Source organism: Oreochromis aureus, linkage group 22 (genome assembly GCF_013358895.1).
Source record: "Oreochromis aureus strain Israel breed Guangdong linkage group 22, ZZ_aureus, whole genome shotgun sequence".
Lineage (NCBI taxonomy): Eukaryota > Metazoa > Chordata > Actinopteri > Cichliformes > Cichlidae > Oreochromis > Oreochromis aureus.
In genome coordinates this window covers 18,709,164-18,730,305 of record NC_052962.1, presented here as the reverse complement: position 1 = coordinate 18,730,305, position 21,142 = coordinate 18,709,164, and the positions used below count along the sequence as shown (strand labels likewise).

Below are 21,142 nucleotides of genomic sequence, written 5' to 3'. Positions count from 1 at the left end.
GGTAAGAATTTCAGACGACGTCACTTCCTCTGCATGAAACGGACGTCCGCTAGATGGCGCTGATGTATAATAGAAAACAAACCGCGTTTCCTCGCAGAGGAGACGTAATTTATTTAGTATTCATTATTCGTCTGCATATTCTGCTCCATTGAGACCAAACAAGAGACTACCGCACACAAGTACAATTATCTAATTATAATCCCTGCCGCTTCAAGCTGTCCCTTTTCACCCATATCATCCCTGTCAGCTGGAAACAAAGCAAAGAAAAAAATCATCCACAACTGGGAAATAGAGCCATAGTAAACTTCTGTTTTTTCACAAGTAGGAATTAGATTAAGAGCCATTAAGGATCAGGCTCATTAAGCCAAACTGAGCATTTATAGCCTAATTGACTGCTGAAGATAAGAGCATTCAGAGCTCAGTAGAGTGCTCAGCTGCATGTGGATGGAGCTGATAACTGTTCATCCAAACCCTTCTGGCAAGTAGTGTTTGAGTCATATTCTTTTGAGTTTTTCCTGAAATTGCCGTGGCTTTTTCAGTGTACGATTGTACAGCAGCTAAGAAAGACAGTCAATGATTAGATCAATGTATTTTTTTTTTTAATTGAGCTAGTAGGTCTTTTGACATTCTGTTCCAGTATACAGACTCCTGTCTTTTTCTCTGTGACATGAGGCCTATAATGAGCCTATACCTTTATGCACGCTGTGGCTCTCTCACACACACATAGAGATCTGCCTCTCTCACAGTCACTCTGCACTCATAAGTACCCATCATTAACCTTCCCAGGTTTTGCTCAATAAATGTTCCATAAGTAGTGGATTACTTGGTATTACATAGTCATGAGCTGATTTAATTTTCCAAGCCACACAGGGGATGTCTTGCTTGGCATGGGATGGGGAGGAAACCTGGACCTTTCTGGCATTGCACTGCAGCTAATTCATTTGGACCTTCTGCGAGTGAGGAGGATGCCAGCCAAGCAAACCGAGACTACAGAGAAGGTTTGGTAAGGTTTGGGTGTTGTCACTGTCACCCACTAAAAAATAAATGACTTCAGAAAAAGTGCCTCAGCTGTAAAACTGGCACCTGATATTGGACGAGACCATAGATCGTTAACAGTCCTCAATTTAGCTGACTTTTCTCACAAATGTTTCGTTCTTTGTGAATTCTAAGCGGGATTATTTCAACATTACCTGCATGAGGACATGTAGCAATCAAGTTTAATCACAAACAAAATAAATTACACTTATTTTGAGAGAGTGTAGCTGATGCCATTTTAGTGTTGGGGTGGAACTGAGTGAGTGTGTGTAAGCCTTACAGACCTGTGGTGACTCATTGGTGTTTACTTAAAAGGTGTATTATTCTTGCTAAAAGAAAGCAAATGTTACAGCTGTTGCCTCACAGCAGGGGAAATACTGAGTGGTGTTTGTGTGCGTGTGTACTTTTTAGTGAGTCTGACTGCATTAAAGAGCAAAAGAAAAAGAGAGAGGAACATATAAAGTCAGACGGATAGACAGCCAGAGGGACTCCGCGGGTTTTAGCTCAGCTTGCTTTAATGGACGAATCCATCACACAGTCTTTTCATGCAGCTCCTCACTACCCGCATGTCAGCTGCCTGGAGAGAAACTTATTATCACAGGTAGAGGAAAAGGGATAGGAGGAAGTGATTAAAATAAAAATAGAGTGAGTGCTGTGGCTGACTGTGAAATTAGGGTATAATAAAGATAATAAAAAGCAAGACGAGACATCAACACACACGAATAGGTTGCCTTTTTTAGTATAACAGTAGCCAGTAGGAGTCTGTCAACCTTTTGTGACGTAATACGGTTATTAAGAGATCATAAACTCATCTCTGTCCACTCAGATCTCTAGCTCCTACATCCGTGTCCAGACATCTTGACTGGCCAATGAAACCATCATCTGCCTCTCTACCAGATGAAAAGTATTAACTCTAATCTGAGAGCTCGCCTCTACCGGGGCCAAAAATACACAGTCCCATTTTTTAATATGGAAAATGTGCTTATGGTGCCATAATCACAATTTATGGTAATGAAATCATAACATAGGTTGTGTAATCAAAGCCTAAAATTAAACTTTGTAGAGGTTTAGTAGAGGTTGTTTTATAGGCCTCAGACTGATCCGATACCGGTGGATGAATGAGTAGGTGGCTTCTTTCTTTCTTTCTTTCTTTCTTTCTTTCTTTCTTTCTTTCTTTCTTTCTTTCTTTCTTTCTTTCTTTCTTTCTTTCTTTCTTTCTTTCTTTCAACAATGCAGAAGGATTCCAGCAGTTTTCCTTCTATGGATGCAAAACCAGCTGCCTGCTGCACTACTAACAAACATAACTGCAGCAGCACTCCTTCACACTCACATCCCATTGAACACAGACGACAGCAGCACCGGGCCCCAGACACACAATCAGCTCTCAGTGGGTTGCACCTTGGCCATTATGCCTTACAGCCTGCTCTTGAACACCCTGCCGAGACATTAACTTCACAGCCAACATCCGCTCCCTTTACTGATCTGCTGCTCCATGCCATACTGCTGCACTGCCTCCACAGGACCAGAAAGCCTTGCAGGGACCTAACATATCCTGTCTGGGGCTGCAACAGCCACAGATGCATCTTAAGCAAGAGGCCAAATTGAAAGCTTTGTCTGAACTTTTAATTTGTGCTCACTAGATTGTCGTGGAGGTATGCTGACCCAGACAGATGGTGCTTATGCTGCAGCTCCCTCTCAGCCCGCTCACCTTTTGTCTGCCCACTCGAGCTGGAGAGACATTGCTCCCACAGGGCAGCTTGCACAGGTCTTGTGGTGTAGGAGTGCCAGCCTTTAGATGTGCAATACTTTGACTGGATTTAAAGCCCACAGATTACTGTTAACCACCTGGTCAAATACCATGAGGTCTCTGAACAGGCCTGTCGTAATTCTTTTTTTTATAATAGGTGAAAAAAAGAAAATTCAGATCCCTGAAAATGCATGGCATGTTCAAGTGGGCCAGTCATATCTGTACTGTTACAGGGTCAGTCTTTTAAATAATGTGATCAGTGTGTGTGTGTAAGTATTCCCTGCAACACCCCTAAATCTCTTGTTTTACTCTTGGCACTCCATGATGTCATAGAGAAGGGCAGCTAACAAACCCTCTGAGTGGAGAGGCCACACTCACCTGCTGTTTAAATCTTCTGACTGAGAGGGGCAGCCAATCAGATGAAAACTGTGGCCTTAAAGTGAGAAGAACTTAAAAAGTTTTGTTTCACATAGCAGGTGAATGAGGTGTGTGCATCGAGAGCTTTTACAACACAAATTAGGATGTTTGTTTTTTTTGATCAAAGTTTCTCTGGTTGAATGCAAGAATAGAAATACAGTGCTGGAAACGAGCGCAACAGGTCCACTTTCATGTAGACCAGGGGTGTCGAACTCCAGGCCTCGAGGGCCGGTGTCCTGCAGGTTTTAGATATCACCCTAGGTCAACACACCTGAATCAAGTGATCAGTTCATTACCAGGCTTCTGGAGAACTTCAAGACACATTGAGGAGGTAATTTAGCCATTTAAATCAGCTGTGTTGGATCAAGGAAACATCTAAAACCTGCAGGCCTGGAGTTCGACACCTGTGATGTAGACTATGCGGTTGGTTTTGTTACACAAATAAATCCTTGTGTCTCTAAACCTCACTAATTAGCACATTTGTTGGTCTCAGTTGTTTAATGAGTTGCAAAAACTCAAGCGTCAAAACTGCACTTTGTTTAATAGGTGTTGTGTGCAAGGTGTTTTTTTGTTGCCAAGTGAGAAATTTCCCTCCACAGAGTCCTGATAAACATCCACAATAACCCCATAAAATGGTGAATTGTGTGATGGAGTCACAATAAAACTGCTGGTAGGGAGTTTTTTTGTTACATTTCTTGTACAGAGCTATACTGGCACCTCCATACAGAGATGAGAGTCTTCTTCTATGATTCAAAGGCTATGAAGCAAATCAGTGAATTTACCAAGGTATGCTTCTCTTCTTTCAACAAACTCTGATCTAATACAATAATAAGAAAAACATAAGTATTTTAAGCTTGAATGGTGATTCCTGTCGCTCATACTCATTGTATACACAACCTCCTTTGTTCTTACTTATTTGAACTGAGTTGAAATGTGTCAAAAGGTTGCGTTCACACGCCAAGAGCTTATTATAGCCTTTTTATGAACGTGAACAGCAAGCAGCCCTCACATGGCATGCATAGCTCTGCATTGTACTTTTGTAGTCGTTCCAGGTAGCACAGAATAAAAAATTCCGTGGATGCCAAGTCAGGCTTTTGTATTGTTGACATATGTTTATGTGTGCACGTGCACCTGCCAGAAAGCTGGTGGAGAAAGTAGACGTGAACATGTGAGATAACCAAAGAAAGATGACAAAAGGTGAAGGAGAAAAGGCAGTGAAGGCTGGCCAGGGAGTGAGCCAGGCAGTTAGGGGGCCAGTGGAGGTCTGAATTCCAATAGCGTGTGGAGAATTGAGCATCCCCCACACAGATGTTCACAGTCATCACCCAGGCAATTTATAATAATATTAACTGCCTTGACAATGGGAAGAATCAGGAAGCAGTGACATATTGGATGATAACTCTCCGAACTGGCCGGTAAGGTTATTTGCTTTGGAGCGACTTCAGGAGACAGAAGTAAAACATCTAACAATTTAATCGAGTTTGGTGTCTGATGAAAGAAAAAACAAGAAAATATGATGAGGGGTCAGGAAAAGTTGACAAAGCAGCAGCACACACGAACGATCTTTTTTAAGAAGCAAGTATAGACGGCCATCACTCACCTAACATCAGTGTGGAATGTCACCAGCAATCACACACATATTGTACTCTTGCAGCACACACACACACACACACACACTGTATCCATACTAAGTGCACCAAACTGACCACATTGCTTGCAGCTGCAGTGTAGTAAACCTTATCAGAAAGACAGACAATAACAACAGACAGAACATTCCTGCACTGATTTATCTCGGAGATTGAAGCTGGAGGATATGTGGAGGGGCCTTCGGAGACATCCTGCCATGGATGTGTCCTTTTTACCTGAAACAAAAAAAGAGAACCTAGGAAAAATGTTCTGTGTGCTGCTAAGTATCAAAGGAGATTAACTGAGCTTAAGTCGTAGTCAGATACTGAGATTTATGATCTGGAGAGGAGGCGACGCCTGGCTGCGTCAACAATTCCGGCACATACACGTAGACACGTACACAAGGAGTTGAAATGAGAAAGTCAAATGTTTATTTCTTGGGTACGCTCTCATCTTTTTGATGCTTAAATTTCCATCCGACAAAGACATGAGCACAGCATGAACTTGAATCATTATTGCACTTATTTATTTGACAAATTGCACATTTTTGGAGCATTTTCAACAATAACCTCGTGAGGATGCATTAACCCTCAGACAGAAAGAAAAGTAGGAACATTGTGCAATCGATGTGAAAGTCCCCAGCAATTTTTTTAAAATTGGAAAATAATAGTTAAGCATGCTCTGAATAGCATTCATGTGCACATACAAACACACACAGCTATATTCATCATGGAAGTTTGCTATTCTGCATCTTTTGTTATATATATATATATATATATATATATATATATATATATATATATATATATACATATATATATATATATATATATACATATATATATATATATATATATATATATATATATATATATATATATCTCGAGAGAGAGGAATTTCTTTAATGCGTCACAGATTATTAGCAAAAGTGCTACAAAATAGAGCAAAAACTTGCACTTCTGTGATGAATACGTGTGTCCACGCACCCGGTAGCATTCACACACTCTCTCACATTTCAAAATACTCTGTCTTCGCCCATCTGCTACCTCAATCTGACCCACTCTTGTGGTTTTAACCGCAGCAAATGTCTGGTCCGTGACACCCGTGGTGTCTGTTGGCATGTGAAGTACAAAGGGCACTGGCTTATATCACATCTTGTTCGGGCCTCATGTCTGCTTTTAGCTGTAGTTCAGAAGCGATAGAGACATCGGCCAGGTCAGTAGGGGGAAAACAGAACAGACGTGTGTGTTGAGCAGATGGGTCCGGGTGCCGGATGAAGCAGGGCCTGGGGGAGGGATTGACTGTGAAACAGGGCGGGGTTCGAGTTTGATGCAGGCGGGAGAGGGAACGGGGGCAAAGACGCCATGGCAGCAGCAGCGGCGGCAGCAACAGAGAGCTGACGCTGGAGGACACAAGACGCCAGAGGCTTGGTCAGATCTTGGTTCTTTCGTAAAGTCAGCCTTATCTGAGGATGAAACACAGGGAGACAAAGTAGTATCAAGGTGAGTGTTTTCCTGGGAAATTAAAGTAGGAAACTAGAAAACTAGAGGTACAAGCTGTTCCATTTATCACCAGGCATTCTTATTAATAATCCACTCTCTGTTCCAGTGAAATCCTGCCCTTTTGTCCAACTCATTATGTCAAGAGGTTAGAATTCAGAAAATTTATTATTCTTGAGCTATCGCTGACTATTTGTTTCACTGGCAGTAGGGAGTGGAGCTTCCTGGAAGAAGCCCACGAGGATCAACTCATGTACACAAACACAATGATGAGGGGGTGAAAGTAAGTCAAGCAATAGCGTGGTACTCACTGCCTGGAAACTCTGGTGACGTTGGGTGGGAGTGTAGGGGCTGAATTTAGGCTTGGCTGGTTTACCTGCCGCTCTGTCCTTGTGTCTCCTGCTGCTGATGTGCTGGAGTCGAGGAAAGAGACACGTAGATAAGCACACAGCAAAAGAGACCCACACAGACACAGGCTGCAGCAAAAAGATGGTATGGGCGAAAAAAGAAGGTGATGCTTGGTAATCTGAATAATGTGAAAAGGAAATTAAAGGCAAGCAGCAATCAAAGCTCCTATTTTTGGCAATTCAGGCAGACTGTTTGTATTTTGTTGACTCTGACTTTGAGACTCCAAATATTTATAAGGGGCGGGTTAGGAAATCTTTTAAAATTTGACTGACAAGCACAAACAGATGGCTGTGGCCAGCGCGCCACACAATCAGCAGCAAGCTGCTAAATATTCATGAGCACCTGGCCAAAGTTAACTTTTAAACAGTCAGACCAATGCTATGCATTCACATCACGAACAGAGATGCTAACATCATATTCAAATGCTCAGTGAAATAGCAAAGGCTTAGTAGCTTTGTGCTCATTATCTTGAGGGATCTGTGATTTTAACTCACCTGCAGCGACAGGTGTGAGCCGTTCACACTGTGATTGGGAATAAAATTTGCATGGTCCTGAGTTTCCCGTCTTTAATGCATGATGGATAAAGTGATGATGAATCGCGGTGGCTTTGTACTTCCTGAACTCTTTGAATAGCAAATCTGTGTGACAGCTGACCTTTTAATAACTTTACATGCACAAGAGGAAGTAACCAGTAAGTTAGTGCAAGAGTCAGTTTTCTTATGTTGCCTTCCATTGGTCACTCCATGAGGGCAGGAACAACACAACTACTGGCAATCAGTGTGCAATAAAATAAGGTCACTGCATGGTGTGACTGCAGAAAGCAAGGGATCACTTCTTGGATGAATCTAATTAAATAAATTTGCTTTCTTCCTCAAACCATAAAATTGAAGTTTTGCTGTACATTATATCCTGTGATTCCTGTAATGACCACCAGACACTTGTGCATCCCAATGTGCAAAGATAAATATCTAATCAGCCAATCACATGGCAGCAACTGAGTGCATTTAGGTATGCGGGAGCAGAATGCCCGGAACACACAATCTCACAAAGCTCAAATTATCTCAAACTGGTTTCTCGAACATGACAATGAGTTCAGTGTACTCAAACGACCTCCACAGTCACCAGATCGAAATCTAAAAGCACACTTTTGGGATGTGGTAGAAAGAAAAATTAGCATCATGGGTGTGCAGCTGAAAAATCTGCAGCAACTGTGCACCCAACCAAAATGCTTCCTGCAGCTTTATGAATCTATGCCATGAAGATTCAATTCAGGTCCAAGCACAAAGCGAGTCTAATCTGGTACTAGCAAGGTGTACCTAGCAAAGTGCATGTATATTTCCCACCATGTGAGTAATTTTTCATGAAGCATCTCTGGTTTTTGGGGGGTAAAAGCAGATGTAGCGGAATATTAACACGTATATACAAAGGTTTTTGTATTAATAATGTTGTAATTGTAATTAATTGATGTTTGTATTAAAAATCTATAAACCACTTTTCATGGTAAATACATTTTAAGATGCTATATAATGTCAAACATCTTATTATCTAAGATTTCGAGGTTTGGATGCCGTATCATATTATATCCAAAACTATTAAAAAGTGATGAACTCCTAGAAGTTAAAACATATTAAAACACATCTACAATTGTCAGAGTTCATTTTTGAGCTTATCATACTGCAGGGATCACCTGTTTGAGCTGAGTCTCAGAGTTGACGTGCACGTCGCAGATCTCACAGTGGAAAGTTTTATTCTGGAGTCCTGTCGATGACTCAGACGGTGCAGCCATCTTGCCTTTGACCCCCATCCTGGGGAAGGATTTGATGGCTCCATCGCCACTTCTGGCCTCGAGCATGGTCTTGTGCTTAGTGCCTGAGCAGATATAAAGTCAGATCAACAAATTATAGAAACACGCTTCATCTGAGCAAAGTCTGGCCGTGGCAGCGACTGCCTCTCACCACTGTTGTGGGCCTGAAGCTGGGAGGCTGAGTTGACAGCCACCTTGCAGAGAGAGCAGTACAGAAGACGTATAGCTTTTGCTTCTTCGGTCTCCTCTCCTGGAGCCTCCACCTCTCCATCTTTTGGTGCCTCTTTCTCTGTTGTCCTTGAAATGGGTGACAAGGAAGGGTCAGAAGGTGCTTTCACAGTTTCAGTGGAGCCACTGGTTGATGGTGCCATTTCTGAGGTAGAGTTCAGCGATGAAGGCTCTAAAACAAAGGGGGGGAAAAGTAAGGTTATACTTTAATATTTGACTGTTTGGATATTCATCGTCTGGGTATATATTCAGTTCTTAATTGTGATATTTAAATGTGCTTGCTTGAATGTGTATTTTTTTCTGTAGACTGGAGAAATAAATGCAGTCTCAACTTGGATTCGTGGTGATTTAGTTTAATTTCAAGACACTGTAGCCAGCTTAGCAACATAATTTCTAGATTTAGTACACATTTATCAACTTTTATGGCCAGTGAAGAATCTCACTCTACGAGGTCTTGCTCTCCACGGCTCTCTCTCCCTCTCTCTCTGCTCTGTTCACAGAGCGGCACAGCGCAGCACCACTTTAAAGCTTTTAAACTTATGCATGTGGTGATTTTGTCAGACAGCATTGGAGTATTAAATTCAGATGGGAAGCTTTGAATTTTTTCTGTTGATTACTGCTGAAGCTTCAGAGCCCCCCAAAAAATGCATTAGGGAAAGTCCTGTTGGCAAGAACGAGCACTAAGGAAGACAAACGTGAACATTTTTCCACTTCTATGAAATTTCTGAATTCTTTATGATAAGAGAAAGATAAAAGCTCAGCAGGCTACACATGATTATGAGCTCCATCAACCTCACTAATCACACTAATAATCAATGATTTCTCCTGGGTTTCTGCCTTGCGGCACTTAAACGGACACTTTTGTATAGAGATGATTTGACTCTGTTATCTTTTGTGGGGCCGACTTTTCCCCCGGAGGAGCGCGTGCAGATTTAAGGATTCATTCTCTGTTAATAACAATGATTAGCTCTGCCTCACTGAGTGGGTGTCTGTTTGTTACCACTGATTCCCCGCTCTCTCACTAAAGTAATCTTCAGAGAGCGCTCCTGCTTCTCATCCACTTCCCCAAAACTCTTGAAATGATCATTCACCCTCTCACTCTCTCAAAAACAAACTCTCCTGTCGGCGTTGTCAAGAATATTTCTTCAACCTCTTTCTTCTTTAACTGTGGCGAAATGCATTATTTTCAATCCTTAAACGCCCACGAGTGTGCAAAAGTAGCACATCAGCACTGGCACAAATATAAACACACACTGGAAAGCAGTCAGTGCTTTGACACACCGCCACACTTGCATGCCTGCAGACGCACATGTGCCTGAGGCCCTTGAGCAAGCGCACACTCATACATAGTGGAGGAGAGCTACCCACAGATCATATTCAAAGCATTTTCAATGCTCTTTTGATCTCAGGAGACCTGAATGAGGTCAGAAAATGTAGACACGAAAAAGAAGCAGAGGATAATGCCCAACCTTTAATCACTTCACCGTGCAACCCAAAGCAGCAGGAGGTTTATCACATCAAAGAGTTAAGGTCGTGACTAGGAAAAGAAGGTCTGAGCTGCGCGTTCATATGTCTAACGGTGTCATGTGCGTGATGTCCGTGCACACGTGTGCATGCATGGTTGCAGAAATGCACTCACCTCCTGATGTTGTGTCAGAGCTGGAGGGCCGTGAGCACGACGACAACAGGACTGCAGTTTCCTTGGAGACCGGTTCGCAGGTCCTGATCTTTGAATCTGGGGCGTCCAGAGCTAACAGCTTTTTCGCATGCTTCGTGCCGCTATAATGGGAGGAAGCCTGAGCCTTGATGTCCAACAGGAAAAGAAAAAAAAAAGATTTTGCTTCATGCAGTAAAGTGGCTATCTTTACTTTACACAACAATGCATGACTTGAATATGAATGGAAAAACTGCAGAAAGCTATCGTTCTCTGACTTGCTTACAGTTGCCAGTGTAGTAAGTAATCAAGTGGTAAGTCGTTAAAGTAAATAAGTAAAGCACTATGTGCACTTTTTCCACATTTTTACAAAAATATCCGTACAATATGTGACAGTACTTTGCAGTTGTTGAGTTGCTTTCTTATGAGTCGTGCTATGGCACAAATATTACAAAATGAATTTTCTACCAAGATCAAATATCAGGTGAGTTCACATTTGACCCAGTAATTAAGTAAGAAAGCTTTAAACCTTCAAAACCAGTAAGACAGCCATGTGTAAGGGCAGGTCTTCTCTGTGGTTCAACTGTCATGTAAGGGCGTGTGTGAGAAAAACAAGCGCACCTTGAAAGACAAAAAACAACTGACAAAGCATGTGTTTCCCACACAGCATCGCCCACCTCAGAGTTGAATCTAAGACGACAGACACCGCAGGAACTGGGCTTTCTTATTAAGGGTGAGGTTAGCCCAAAGCCTGGGCCAGTCAGAGCTTTATGTATATGATCCATCTGCAACAAGGAAAAGGGAAATGTTAATGTCTGAACTGGTTGTGGATTATGCTCTAACAGACCAGACTGAGTTAGGTAGTGAAAGTGATCTCCTCTTTAAATTGCATGCTATCAGCAGATAATTTTAGCTTTTCAGGACCTACTAAGGTGGGCTGGTGCCCATAAACAATATTGATGTTCACACATCTGTCAGTGAAATCAACAAAACAGCAAACCACGTGCTCTCTGCTGCCTCAGCCTGCCCGAGACAAATACCAACATATCATCTTGACTGACATGATGTAACGTGACTTAGAAAAGCTTTCACAGTGCAGTCTGTTTGGTCATTTCAGCTTGGATTAATTACACTGACACTGAACTGTTTTCATGGTATAGAACAGGATTCAAAATGTTTATATGAAACCTGTCACACCACTCTGCAGCATAACCCACTTCTCTGCTGGCCACCGGTTTTCTCCATATGTTCCAAATGCTCACGTGTGGTAAAGCTTTTTGCCCTTGTGGCCATAAGCACTCTGAAGAGCAAAGCCAATTCTGAAAAATTCAGTGCGCTGTGTTTAAAGTATTTTATTCACAGCACAACATAGAAAACATATCAAATGAGACATTTGGTATTTCATGAAAAATATAGCAACAGATCTCCAAAAAGTTGGCACAGGGGCAAGAAAAGGCTGGAAAAGTAGGTGGTGCTAAAATGAAACAGCTGGAGGAACTTTTTGCTAGTAATTGGGTTAACTGGCAATAAGCCAGTAACATGAGATATCTTAGTGATGCAAAGTTTCTAATCTCTAAAACTGGGCTTCGGTGCACCAGCCTGCTGAAAGATGTGTCTACAAATTGAGGAGTAATTTCAGAACAATGTTACTCAACATAAAATTGTGAAGGCTTTGAATACCAGATTATCTACATTGCACAATATCATCAAAAGATTCAGAGAATCTGAAGAAATCTCTGTACAATGTCTGAAGTGGAGGGAGGGAGGATGGATGGATGGATGGATGGATGGATGGATGGATGGATGGATGGATGGATGGATGGATGGATGGATGGATGGATGGATGGATGGAAAACACTGAGGACTGTTGAACAGCAGCTACTCTCCTCAGTTCCCAGACGTTTACAGACTGTTAAAATAAAAGGGGATGCTGCACAGTGGTAAAATGGCCCTGCCCTTCTTTCTGCGCATCACTGTTGGAGTCCACTCAGACCACCTTGAAGCCATGCTGACCACAACCTTTGCTATCCATAACAGAGAAAACACAAAACTTTTTACAGGCACCTTTAAAACCTGCAGGGGTGAGAGTTTTACTCACACAGCCCTGTTCCAGGAAGACTTCATAACACCAAACGTGCAAATGGTCTTTCCAACCAAACAGCGAGAAACTATTACCATATTAAGAAAACTAAGTAAAATAGCTTGAAATTGCGTGCAGCATAATCATGTTTGTGTTGCCTCGTATTGCGGATCAGCTAATGAAGTTTCAGACCCCCCCCCAGAGTACTTTTATTTATGCGTGTAAGAAAGAGGCAGTAAACCTGTCCATGCCTTTGCATATACGCGTGTACACAATACCATTATCTGACCACACAACACTGTGCACCGCTGGACATTACTGGAAATTGTAATGAGCACAACTACTCAGTGTAATAAAACCCAACTGGCCTTTGTGGAGCAAAACAAGACTATTACCTGAGATGAAATGTAGGAGGCCATATAAGCAGCCAAGGCGGGCGGGGAGTGGGGAGTGAGGAGTGGGGGTTTTATGGAAATCTGGTTAGTGGTAAAAAAAAAAATTTATGCATTCTTATGGGTCAGCCAGCTAGTCCTCTAACCCCAGAGAACCCTCGGTATAGCACTGCAGTGGAGATGTACCTTGTTTCTTTAGTGCCAAACCTGAACACGCTCTTCAAAAGTGAAAAACTCAACAGTGGGTGTGCGTGTCTGTGTGTGTGTGTTCTCACTACTCTTCTTTGATCATCACTCTGGGCTGCTACACTGGAATGTATCTGTGCAGTCGCAGGTCTCTTATCTCCCTGTTTCCCTGCAGCTGTTTGTGTATAGAAAACTCCAGCAACCTTCCATAAAAACAAACACATCATGTGTATCGTGTGAAATGCAAAACGTCGTAGAAATTTAAGAAACAAAGCAAAGGACTAAATCTGTCACGTAACGTGTGACAAACATCTTTATGTGAGAGTATTTATGAGACCTTTTTTATGCTTCTGTGAATGAGATTGAACAGTTTAACATCAGCTAACAGCCCGCTCGCTCCCTCCTCGCTCCTCAGCCCCAAGGCTCCTGTATCTCCACCTGACCTTCCATCACACATTCCTCACTTCACCCCTCCATCTGCTTACCTCTGAACCCTTTCCCTTCGCCTGCGTCTGATCAAAGTCACCTTCCCGGCTCCCCGTGGAGTCACTCTTACCCTCCACTCCCACTCGGCACTACGATGGACTAGCACCTGCAGCAAAGTCAGTTTGCCCTTCTTACTCATTGCCTCTTCGGTTTTGTTTTGCACACACACACTCGCACAAATATATATATCACATGCAGAAACAAATCTGCCACTGTGAGCTCATGAAGAGAAATGAAAGCAGTACATTCAGTGGATTGTACACTAAATAAAGGCATCACATCCACCACACAGCATCAATTATATCCAGCATATTCCCTCCAGAAACCTCCTCGCACACAGGGTGTCAGCATGTCAGACATGCTCTGCTCCAGGGAGTCAGTTATGGCTGAAACATATGGCAAAGTGAAGTAAAGCAGACTTCTACCTGGATCACAGTCAAAAACTTTATAATGATGAATACTCCTGGATTTACACTGTGTACCAGCATGACAGCTATGTGTGAATGTCTGACGTCAAACACCTAAAAGGAGTGAGTTATGATGAATGAGCTGCTGCTTTTGGGCTCTTTGTCATTTCAATTATTTTATTCTTGGAAACAATATCACTTTTTTTTGTTTCTAAAAAGAAAAAGAAAAAGAATACGAGCCAACCGAGCTTCTGAAGTCCAAGTTTTAAAAGCGGGGGTCCCTGAATCACGACAAGCATCCACACACATGCCTGCAACCCTGTAGTCATGACAACGCACATGTGGGCACCAAACAAACTCCTGTGCAGAGTTTTATGGAGGCCAAAGCACACAAGCGAATGCACTGCTTTACCACAAATACACACACACGAAGAACCCACACATAAAGAGACACATTTCAGAAGAAAACACAGGCCGTCAGAGTTCAGCTGCGTGCCCACTTACTTCACACCCACAGGTTCGATTCAGAGGAGCAAGACGATTCTCTGACAAAATACGTTCTAGACAATATTTTATTTTCGTTCAGCTCTTTCCAAACACTCAAAAGCAACTGAAGGATATGGGGACCTCAGAGGTGGAATTTATTTAATAAAGACAGCAAAACTGGAAGAGTTCAGCGATTCACAAATGAGTGTATGTCTGCATAACCCAAAGGGAATACAGCAGGATGAGGTCAACTAAAATGACAAAAGAGAAATTAAAATGATCTGAATTTTTTTTTAAGTGCATCTGAACAGATTTGAGAAAAAAAACTAAAAGTAACACATAAGTATTAGAAAAAGACATCCAAACTTAATTTATAAATTATGTTGGTTTGTTTCTGCCACTGAAGAAAATTTCTATTTGTTCTCCAAAGTCAAAATTTAAGGTTTGTACCTTCAAATTTCAACTTAATATCTCAATTTTTTTGTTACATTTTGAGATAGTGAGCAAGTTGAAATTTTGAGATAACCTGAAATTTCAAATTATCTCTGTATGTCAATTATTTTTTCCCCAGTGGCAGAAACAAGCTTCCATAATAAATGATAATAGATTGTAGAGGTAGCTAAAATTAAAGCTAAAATTTTCCAATCCAAACTTGCCGTGTAGCGTACACACACAATTCAGCCTCAAAAAACACGGAGTGAAAAAAATGAACTGACCATCAAGCAATGATGAGTTTCTAAACAAGGAAAGTAAGAAACTGAGATTCTGGGTTCATCTAATTCTCACGAAAAGACAGCAGCAGGGAGAATTTCATGGATTGATCCAGGAGTTGAAGCTTTATCACGACCGCTTTTGTACATATTTCAGGATGTCAGTGGGGCAGTTTGAGCTCTTGTTGGCAGAGTTGGAGCAGAGTTTGAGGAGGCAGAGAAATAATTTCAGAGAATCGATTGACCCGGAGAAGCATCTAGCAGTGTGTCTGTGGTGTAATAGAATATTTTACTATTTCCATCTCGCATACATTCAGTACTGGTATTGATTTGAGTTACAAGCGCACATATTGCCAAATGCAGTGATTGGTCAGATTTGGAAAAATAAATGCTCCAAAACATCCAGTGAAATTACATGGTCGGTGTGAACAGTTAAGAATAAGTGAGTCTGAAAAATATTTCTAACGAACAAAACATTTGCACAAATTTTAGTGTTTAAAGGACCTAACTCTGGAAACTGTTAGCGCAAAATATGGATAAACTATTGAAGCTACTAACTACAGTCCCTCAACTTCTACTCACTTTTAATGTTTCTAGTAACTTAACAGTACAGATAAAAATTGCATAACATAATAAACTGTTAGTGGAATAAACAAGATGGAAAGTTAAATAGTCAAGGAGCTAGCTAACATTATGAATTGAAAGTTATCAATTATAAGCTAAAAAATGGCAAAACTGTTGAAATTATTAGTGAAACAGGGAAGAAGAAACAAGCAAGAGTTTTATCAAAACATCACTAAGCACTATTAATATCTGTTAAATAGATTAGCTATTAAAAACATTGGCTGAAAGGTTAAAGTAATTGGCTGAAAGGTTATGACTGAACAGTTGACACAATGGCAAGCTAATTAGCTAATGTAAATGCTAAAATGTAATGGTAAGCTAATATTTTAACCACATATCAAATTCCCTTATCATCAGTGAGGGCATTCACTGCTTTCCTTGTCATTTCTGACAGTAAAATTAGTATATGTGGGTTTTTGACACTGTCACTATTTTCTAAAACTTTACAGAGATAATGATTAGCAATTAACTGAGATAATAGCCTGTAGCTAATTGCAGATTTCAAGTCTATAGAGGTGGCAAAGAGGGCTTTTAGTGTGGAGATATGCTGGATTTTAAGTTTTTAGCCGATACTCTTTCTCTAACCTTGCTGTCCAAAAAAGGAGTTAAGTCTACAACATTACTCATTCAGCATTAGCAGTAGTGAACATTGTAGCGCTCAGTCACTTTTTACAGGTGTTACACTATTTCTGTGGCTGCCGACTGGGAGATGTGTTGAACATGGAGTAAAATCAAAGAAATGACAGAAAGAGACAAACAGGGAAAAGACAGCAGGGAGAGTGCGAGTGAGATATTTAAAAACATTTTTCTGTCCGTGCTATATTAAGCTCACCCAGCAACAGCAACAAATATCGTAATATTAAGTTTCTTATTATGTGCAGTACATTTAGAAGTGAACAGAGGAGTTCAAAGGAAGGTGAAGAGGATCTGAAAGCTCCAAAAGGGAGAAAAAGCGCACAAGAGGATGAGGGAGAGGAAAGATGACAGCAGGGGACAAAGTGGAAAATACATATGAAGAGAGAGCTGAAGTGAAGAGGGCGTTGGAGCACAAGCAACACAGAAAGTGGAAGGGGTGGATGAAAGCGAGGTGAAATGGAAGGCAAGAGGGCCGAGACCTAGAGCAGTGTCTCCCTGTGTGGCAGATGGGCTTTTTGACAAAGAGACGGACCTGACACACAATCCCTCACACACGCACACATGCAAAATAACTGCTACACTGTGAGAGGCCACAAAAGGCAGACAAATACACTCAGTACTCTTTCTGAACCCTCACGTGTCTCTTCGGAGACATCTTCTAAACATCTGACAGCATGTCATGGGAAAGAAGAGTAAAGAGGACGGAGGAACAAAAGCACAATTGTCAGTTCTGCTTCCGAGCAGTTATTTGGTCAGACTCAATGGCGTTATGAGCATACTCTGACACAGCCAAGGCATTTAACACCTTGGATTATACGAAGAGATATCACACGATTTCCGTGTAAACCATACATCAACCCTCAGCCTGACACATCTACAGTCCTCTGGGCTTAGACTTGGCCAGCCTTAGTTCTCTCCACCTTCACCTTTCACAAACACCGGGGCAGACAGCTCTAAGAAAAGCTCTGCAGGAGGAATACCAAGGATTCAGCTCCACCCCCCCCCCCCCACCCCCCAGGTTGTGTGGAAATGTCACAGCTCTCTGCATTAGGCATGATATATTTGGAAAGGTGTAGGCAGCGTGCTCATACATCTGTGCATTGAATTTTTACTTCATGCAGGCAGACTATTCCACGAAATTAACTCCTCCGCTTGAGGCAAAAAATTGGTATGGTAAAATGAACAATTTTGCTTTTGATAATAATAATAATAAAAGGCATGAGAGTGCAGGTGGTGAGAGCTTTGTTGCCATGACAGCTACGATGATTGACAGTACTCACGTCAGTGAATCCAGGCAGCAGGTGGAGGGGGAGGAGGGCTTTCGGGTCAGGGGAGGGCTGGGTCCTGCCCAGCGTGGGACGAGCCAGCGGCGGCAGAGTGCTGTGGCACACATTACCTGAGAGACATCACAGGAGGAAGGAGACAGGCAGATAGATAAACATATGGAGCAATGACTCGATGGAGATGAGGTGGTTCCTTTGAGATGATGATGATGATGATGATGATAAAAGCTAATAGACCAGAGCGAACCAGATGAACACATTCTGTGCTCAAAAACTTCAGTGTTTTGATACATTTTTGATGCTTTCTTACATCTTTGTCTTGTCTTATTTTAATTTAAACTTTATTATGTAAAATGCTCTTCATCATTTGTGTTACTGTTTTCAATTCAAATAAGATGTTGAGCCAGTTTGAGTGCATTTGGGATGAGTCCTGCTATATTGTACCCCAAAACATGAAATTTGCTTTCATGGGCTTTCTAACAGGAAAAAATATACCAATATTTAATCCTAGTGGTCTTCTCTCACTCAAAGATCCTGGAAATTACTTTAATAGGCACAAACCCACTTTGCTGTAAACTGTGATCAAGTACAACTTCCTAAGAACTTAGAGTGGCTCAGTGGTCAGTATCTCCATTCTGGTAACAGCAGATGGCCGCCCCTCCCTGAGCCTGGTTCTGCCGGAGGTTTCTTCCTGTTAAAAGGGAGTTTTTCCTTCCCACTGTTACCAAGTGCTTGCTCACAGAGGGTCGTCTGATTACTGAGGTTTTCTCTGTATTACTGTAGGGTCCTGACAATAAAATGTGCTTTGAGGCAACTGTTGTTGTGATTTAGTGCTAGATTGAATTGAAATGGATGTCAAAGTGTCCTTGTGTAAAATACTGAACCCTGAATTGCCTCCATTACAGTGAATGTGTTAATATTGGGTTAAAACTGCTTCTGCATTATAAAAGTGCTTGTACATGGTTTGTTTTTGTCATCCATAAGTGAAAAATTTAGCTCATTTAGCTCAAATTTTCAAGAACTAAGTTAACCGTCTGAAGAAAATAACTCAAAACTGAGAAACCTTATCTAACTTATTCAAAATTCTGAGATACTAGCCTTAAATTTGGTTTGCAAAAATAAATTTAAAAAAAGAGAGAGAAAAAACTGAAGAATTTGAGTCAAACTGTACTTTTCATACTTTTGTTCTTTGACTAAATAAAGGCTCTGCAGGATTCTGCTACCTCCGAGGGGGGGAAATGCATTTTATGCTGTAATTATGCTGGGTACAAATGCGGCCTATTATTTCCTTGACAACCTTCCCAGTTTCATTTTTCTTTGTCATTTTTTTGCTTTTAAAATTATTTACTCAAATAAATCATTTTAGAGGTTTTTTTTGTTTTTTGTTTTTTTACACACACAACCAAGCAATCAGACCCTTCACAAAACACTTTTTGGTGAGGGGGGGTTCTAATCAAAAACAAACTCAAATATGCCAAGCACGTACATAAGTGCACATGCAACCTGAAAAACAGTGCACGAGTACGTTGAGGCCATGGCTGATAAGGGTCTTGTTTGTTGTGCTGATTATAGAGCCTTATTTTCTATAGTTTGCATGTTCTCTCAGCTTGATTACAGTTTGATTTAGGACCGTGTGTAATCATCGCACTCACAATCATAACACACCCATCCGCTCTGCCATTACTCTGATTGCCGTTAACTGACTAAAGTCTTGTAGGGTGCACGTGTGGGTGCGCGCACGTAACGTTGCGTGATTGATCTGATTTGCTTTTGGGATGGATTACTTTAAAGAAGTTATTATGCCTTTGAGAAACACGTGACAGACTGCAGTCGGTTAAGAGCAGCGGAGTGACAATCAACTTGCAGGCAACGATCAAAAGCAATAAAACAGCCCAATCGTGAAACCCGTTTAAAATGTAAGGTATGAAATAATCTAAGAAACGCAGTAAAGTAGCTTTTGTGTTCTCTCAGCATGCTGTTACTATATTTTTGCATCTCTTTTATGCATAGACTAATATTTTCAATACTTATTTTTGCGTAAACAGACTTTAAAGTCAAAAATACCGTGATATAACCTGTGCGCTGAGTCCCTCTGTCTATACCGCTGTGCAGGTGACTGACTTCACGAAGCTCACGTCCAATCCAACATAGCAACAAGTGACTCCGCTGCGTTATTACCAGCCTATTAAAAAACTAATGTAAGAGCAACAATATTAATAAAAAAGCTTCGTTTACATACCAAAATACATTGCGGCACCAAGTGAGATCCGATTGTTCAGTGTGTGATAAAAGTGTCTTTCATCTCCGAGCAGAGATGAGGCTTCGTGTCTTCTCCTCCAGTCTCTCTCCCTCTCTCTCCTTCTTTCCTGCGGCGCCGATGCTGCTCCTTCCCATCTGGATTCCCTCCTCCTCCTCCTCCTCCTCCTCAACTACTCACCCCTCCTCCTCATCTTTACACAATCCGTGTAGAAATCTGCCCGTGTATCTACATCTCCCAGAAGTCTGGTTTTAATTTGGCAAATACCCGGAAATTACCTTAATTGGTACACACTACCACCCAGGATTTGTGTAGCCCCCACACACACCACTGCACCCTCAGTGCCAGCATCCACAAGCCAACAGGCACATTTCTAACTCGTTGGAACAACAGAAATTATTTAGGTTTAATTTGAACTTCTAGTTGACACATCCACAATAAAAGTGCATGGGAAAGGTGCTGCACGGGAAAGGAAAGGAGAGAACTGTGTTCCAATTATTGCTTTGGTAAGTGCTTTCCCATCCTCCTTTTCCTCTTGGGCCCATGGTATTTTTAGATGCATCCTTTCGCTCCATAGAGAGGAAACTGCACACGGACACATACAGTAGGTGAAAACATCACAGTCTGCCACACATACGTGCAAGCACACTTTAATGTGAGCTTGCAAATTCTATAATCACTCAGCCTTAAAAAGAACATGGCTCGCTCCTGTCTGTCTTTCTGACTTGCACGCACCCGCAAATGCTTGGAGAGCTCAGATGTACTGTATCTTTTGGCAGACTGACTTTCTTGTCCTCGAGCCCAAACATGTTTTCTCCCTGTGCCAATAAAGTGGACAACAACATGTGTTTTCCCACAATCCAAAAACTCTAGGGAGACTTATCTCAGGAAGGCTGTCAGTTCAACAAGTGCTGTCCTGAAACTACACACACACACAGAGAGAGAGAGAGCTTTTGTGTGCTCACAGGCTATTTTAATTGGTAATAAACAGACACGCATGCACAAATGTGTGATTAACAAGTGAAGCAAGAAGAAGCCACACAAACCAGGCATTCAGTGAACATAAATAATACAAAAGCGTGGCACGCAACAGGCCTCATTCGGAGTCATTCAGTAGTGTTTATTCAGTGGAACAAAATAGTATGTGATGTGCTTGTTCGCAAATAAATGCGGTGTC

General features: G+C 41.6%; 1 protein-coding gene across 2 annotated transcripts; it reads right to left on the bottom strand.

Moving 5' to 3' along the window:
• Positions 1–5,233: 5,233 nt before the first annotated feature.
• Positions 5,234–20,101, bottom strand: LOC116312046 (zinc finger protein 385D-like). 2 transcript variants are annotated; one of them, XM_031729380.2, is made up of 8 exons: positions 19,948–20,100; positions 17,706–17,821; positions 11,096–11,203; positions 10,404–10,566; positions 8,688–8,936; positions 8,420–8,601; positions 6,636–6,737; positions 5,234–6,290 (listed from the first exon to the last, which is right to left on the bottom strand). In XM_031729380.2, the coding sequence occupies exons 1-8, from the start codon at positions 19,955–19,957 to the stop codon at positions 6,042–6,044; spliced, it is 1,179 nt and encodes a 392-aa protein (XP_031585240.1). In that variant the 5' UTR covers positions 19,958–20,100; the 3' UTR covers positions 5,234–6,041. The 2 variants fall into 2 exon arrangements, with proteins under 2 accessions (XP_031585240.1, XP_039461918.1); XM_039605984.1 differs by lacking the exon at positions 11,096–11,203 and having other exon boundaries at positions 19,948–20,101.
• Positions 20,102–21,142: the final 1,041 nt, after the last annotated feature.

What these genes read in the sequence shown, in the direction of transcription:
- LOC116312046 (XM_031729380.2), bottom strand. An exon ending in GTCTTAGATTCAACTCTGAG is followed by an intron (nt 10,567 to 11,095) that starts GTGGGCGATGCT and finishes TTGGACATCAAG; the next exon opens with GCTCAGGCTTCCTCCCATTA. An exon ending in CTCTGACACAACATCAGGAG is followed by an intron (nt 8,937 to 10,403) that starts GTGAGTGCATTT and finishes CCTTTGTTTTAG; the next exon opens with AGCCTTCATCGCTGAACTCT.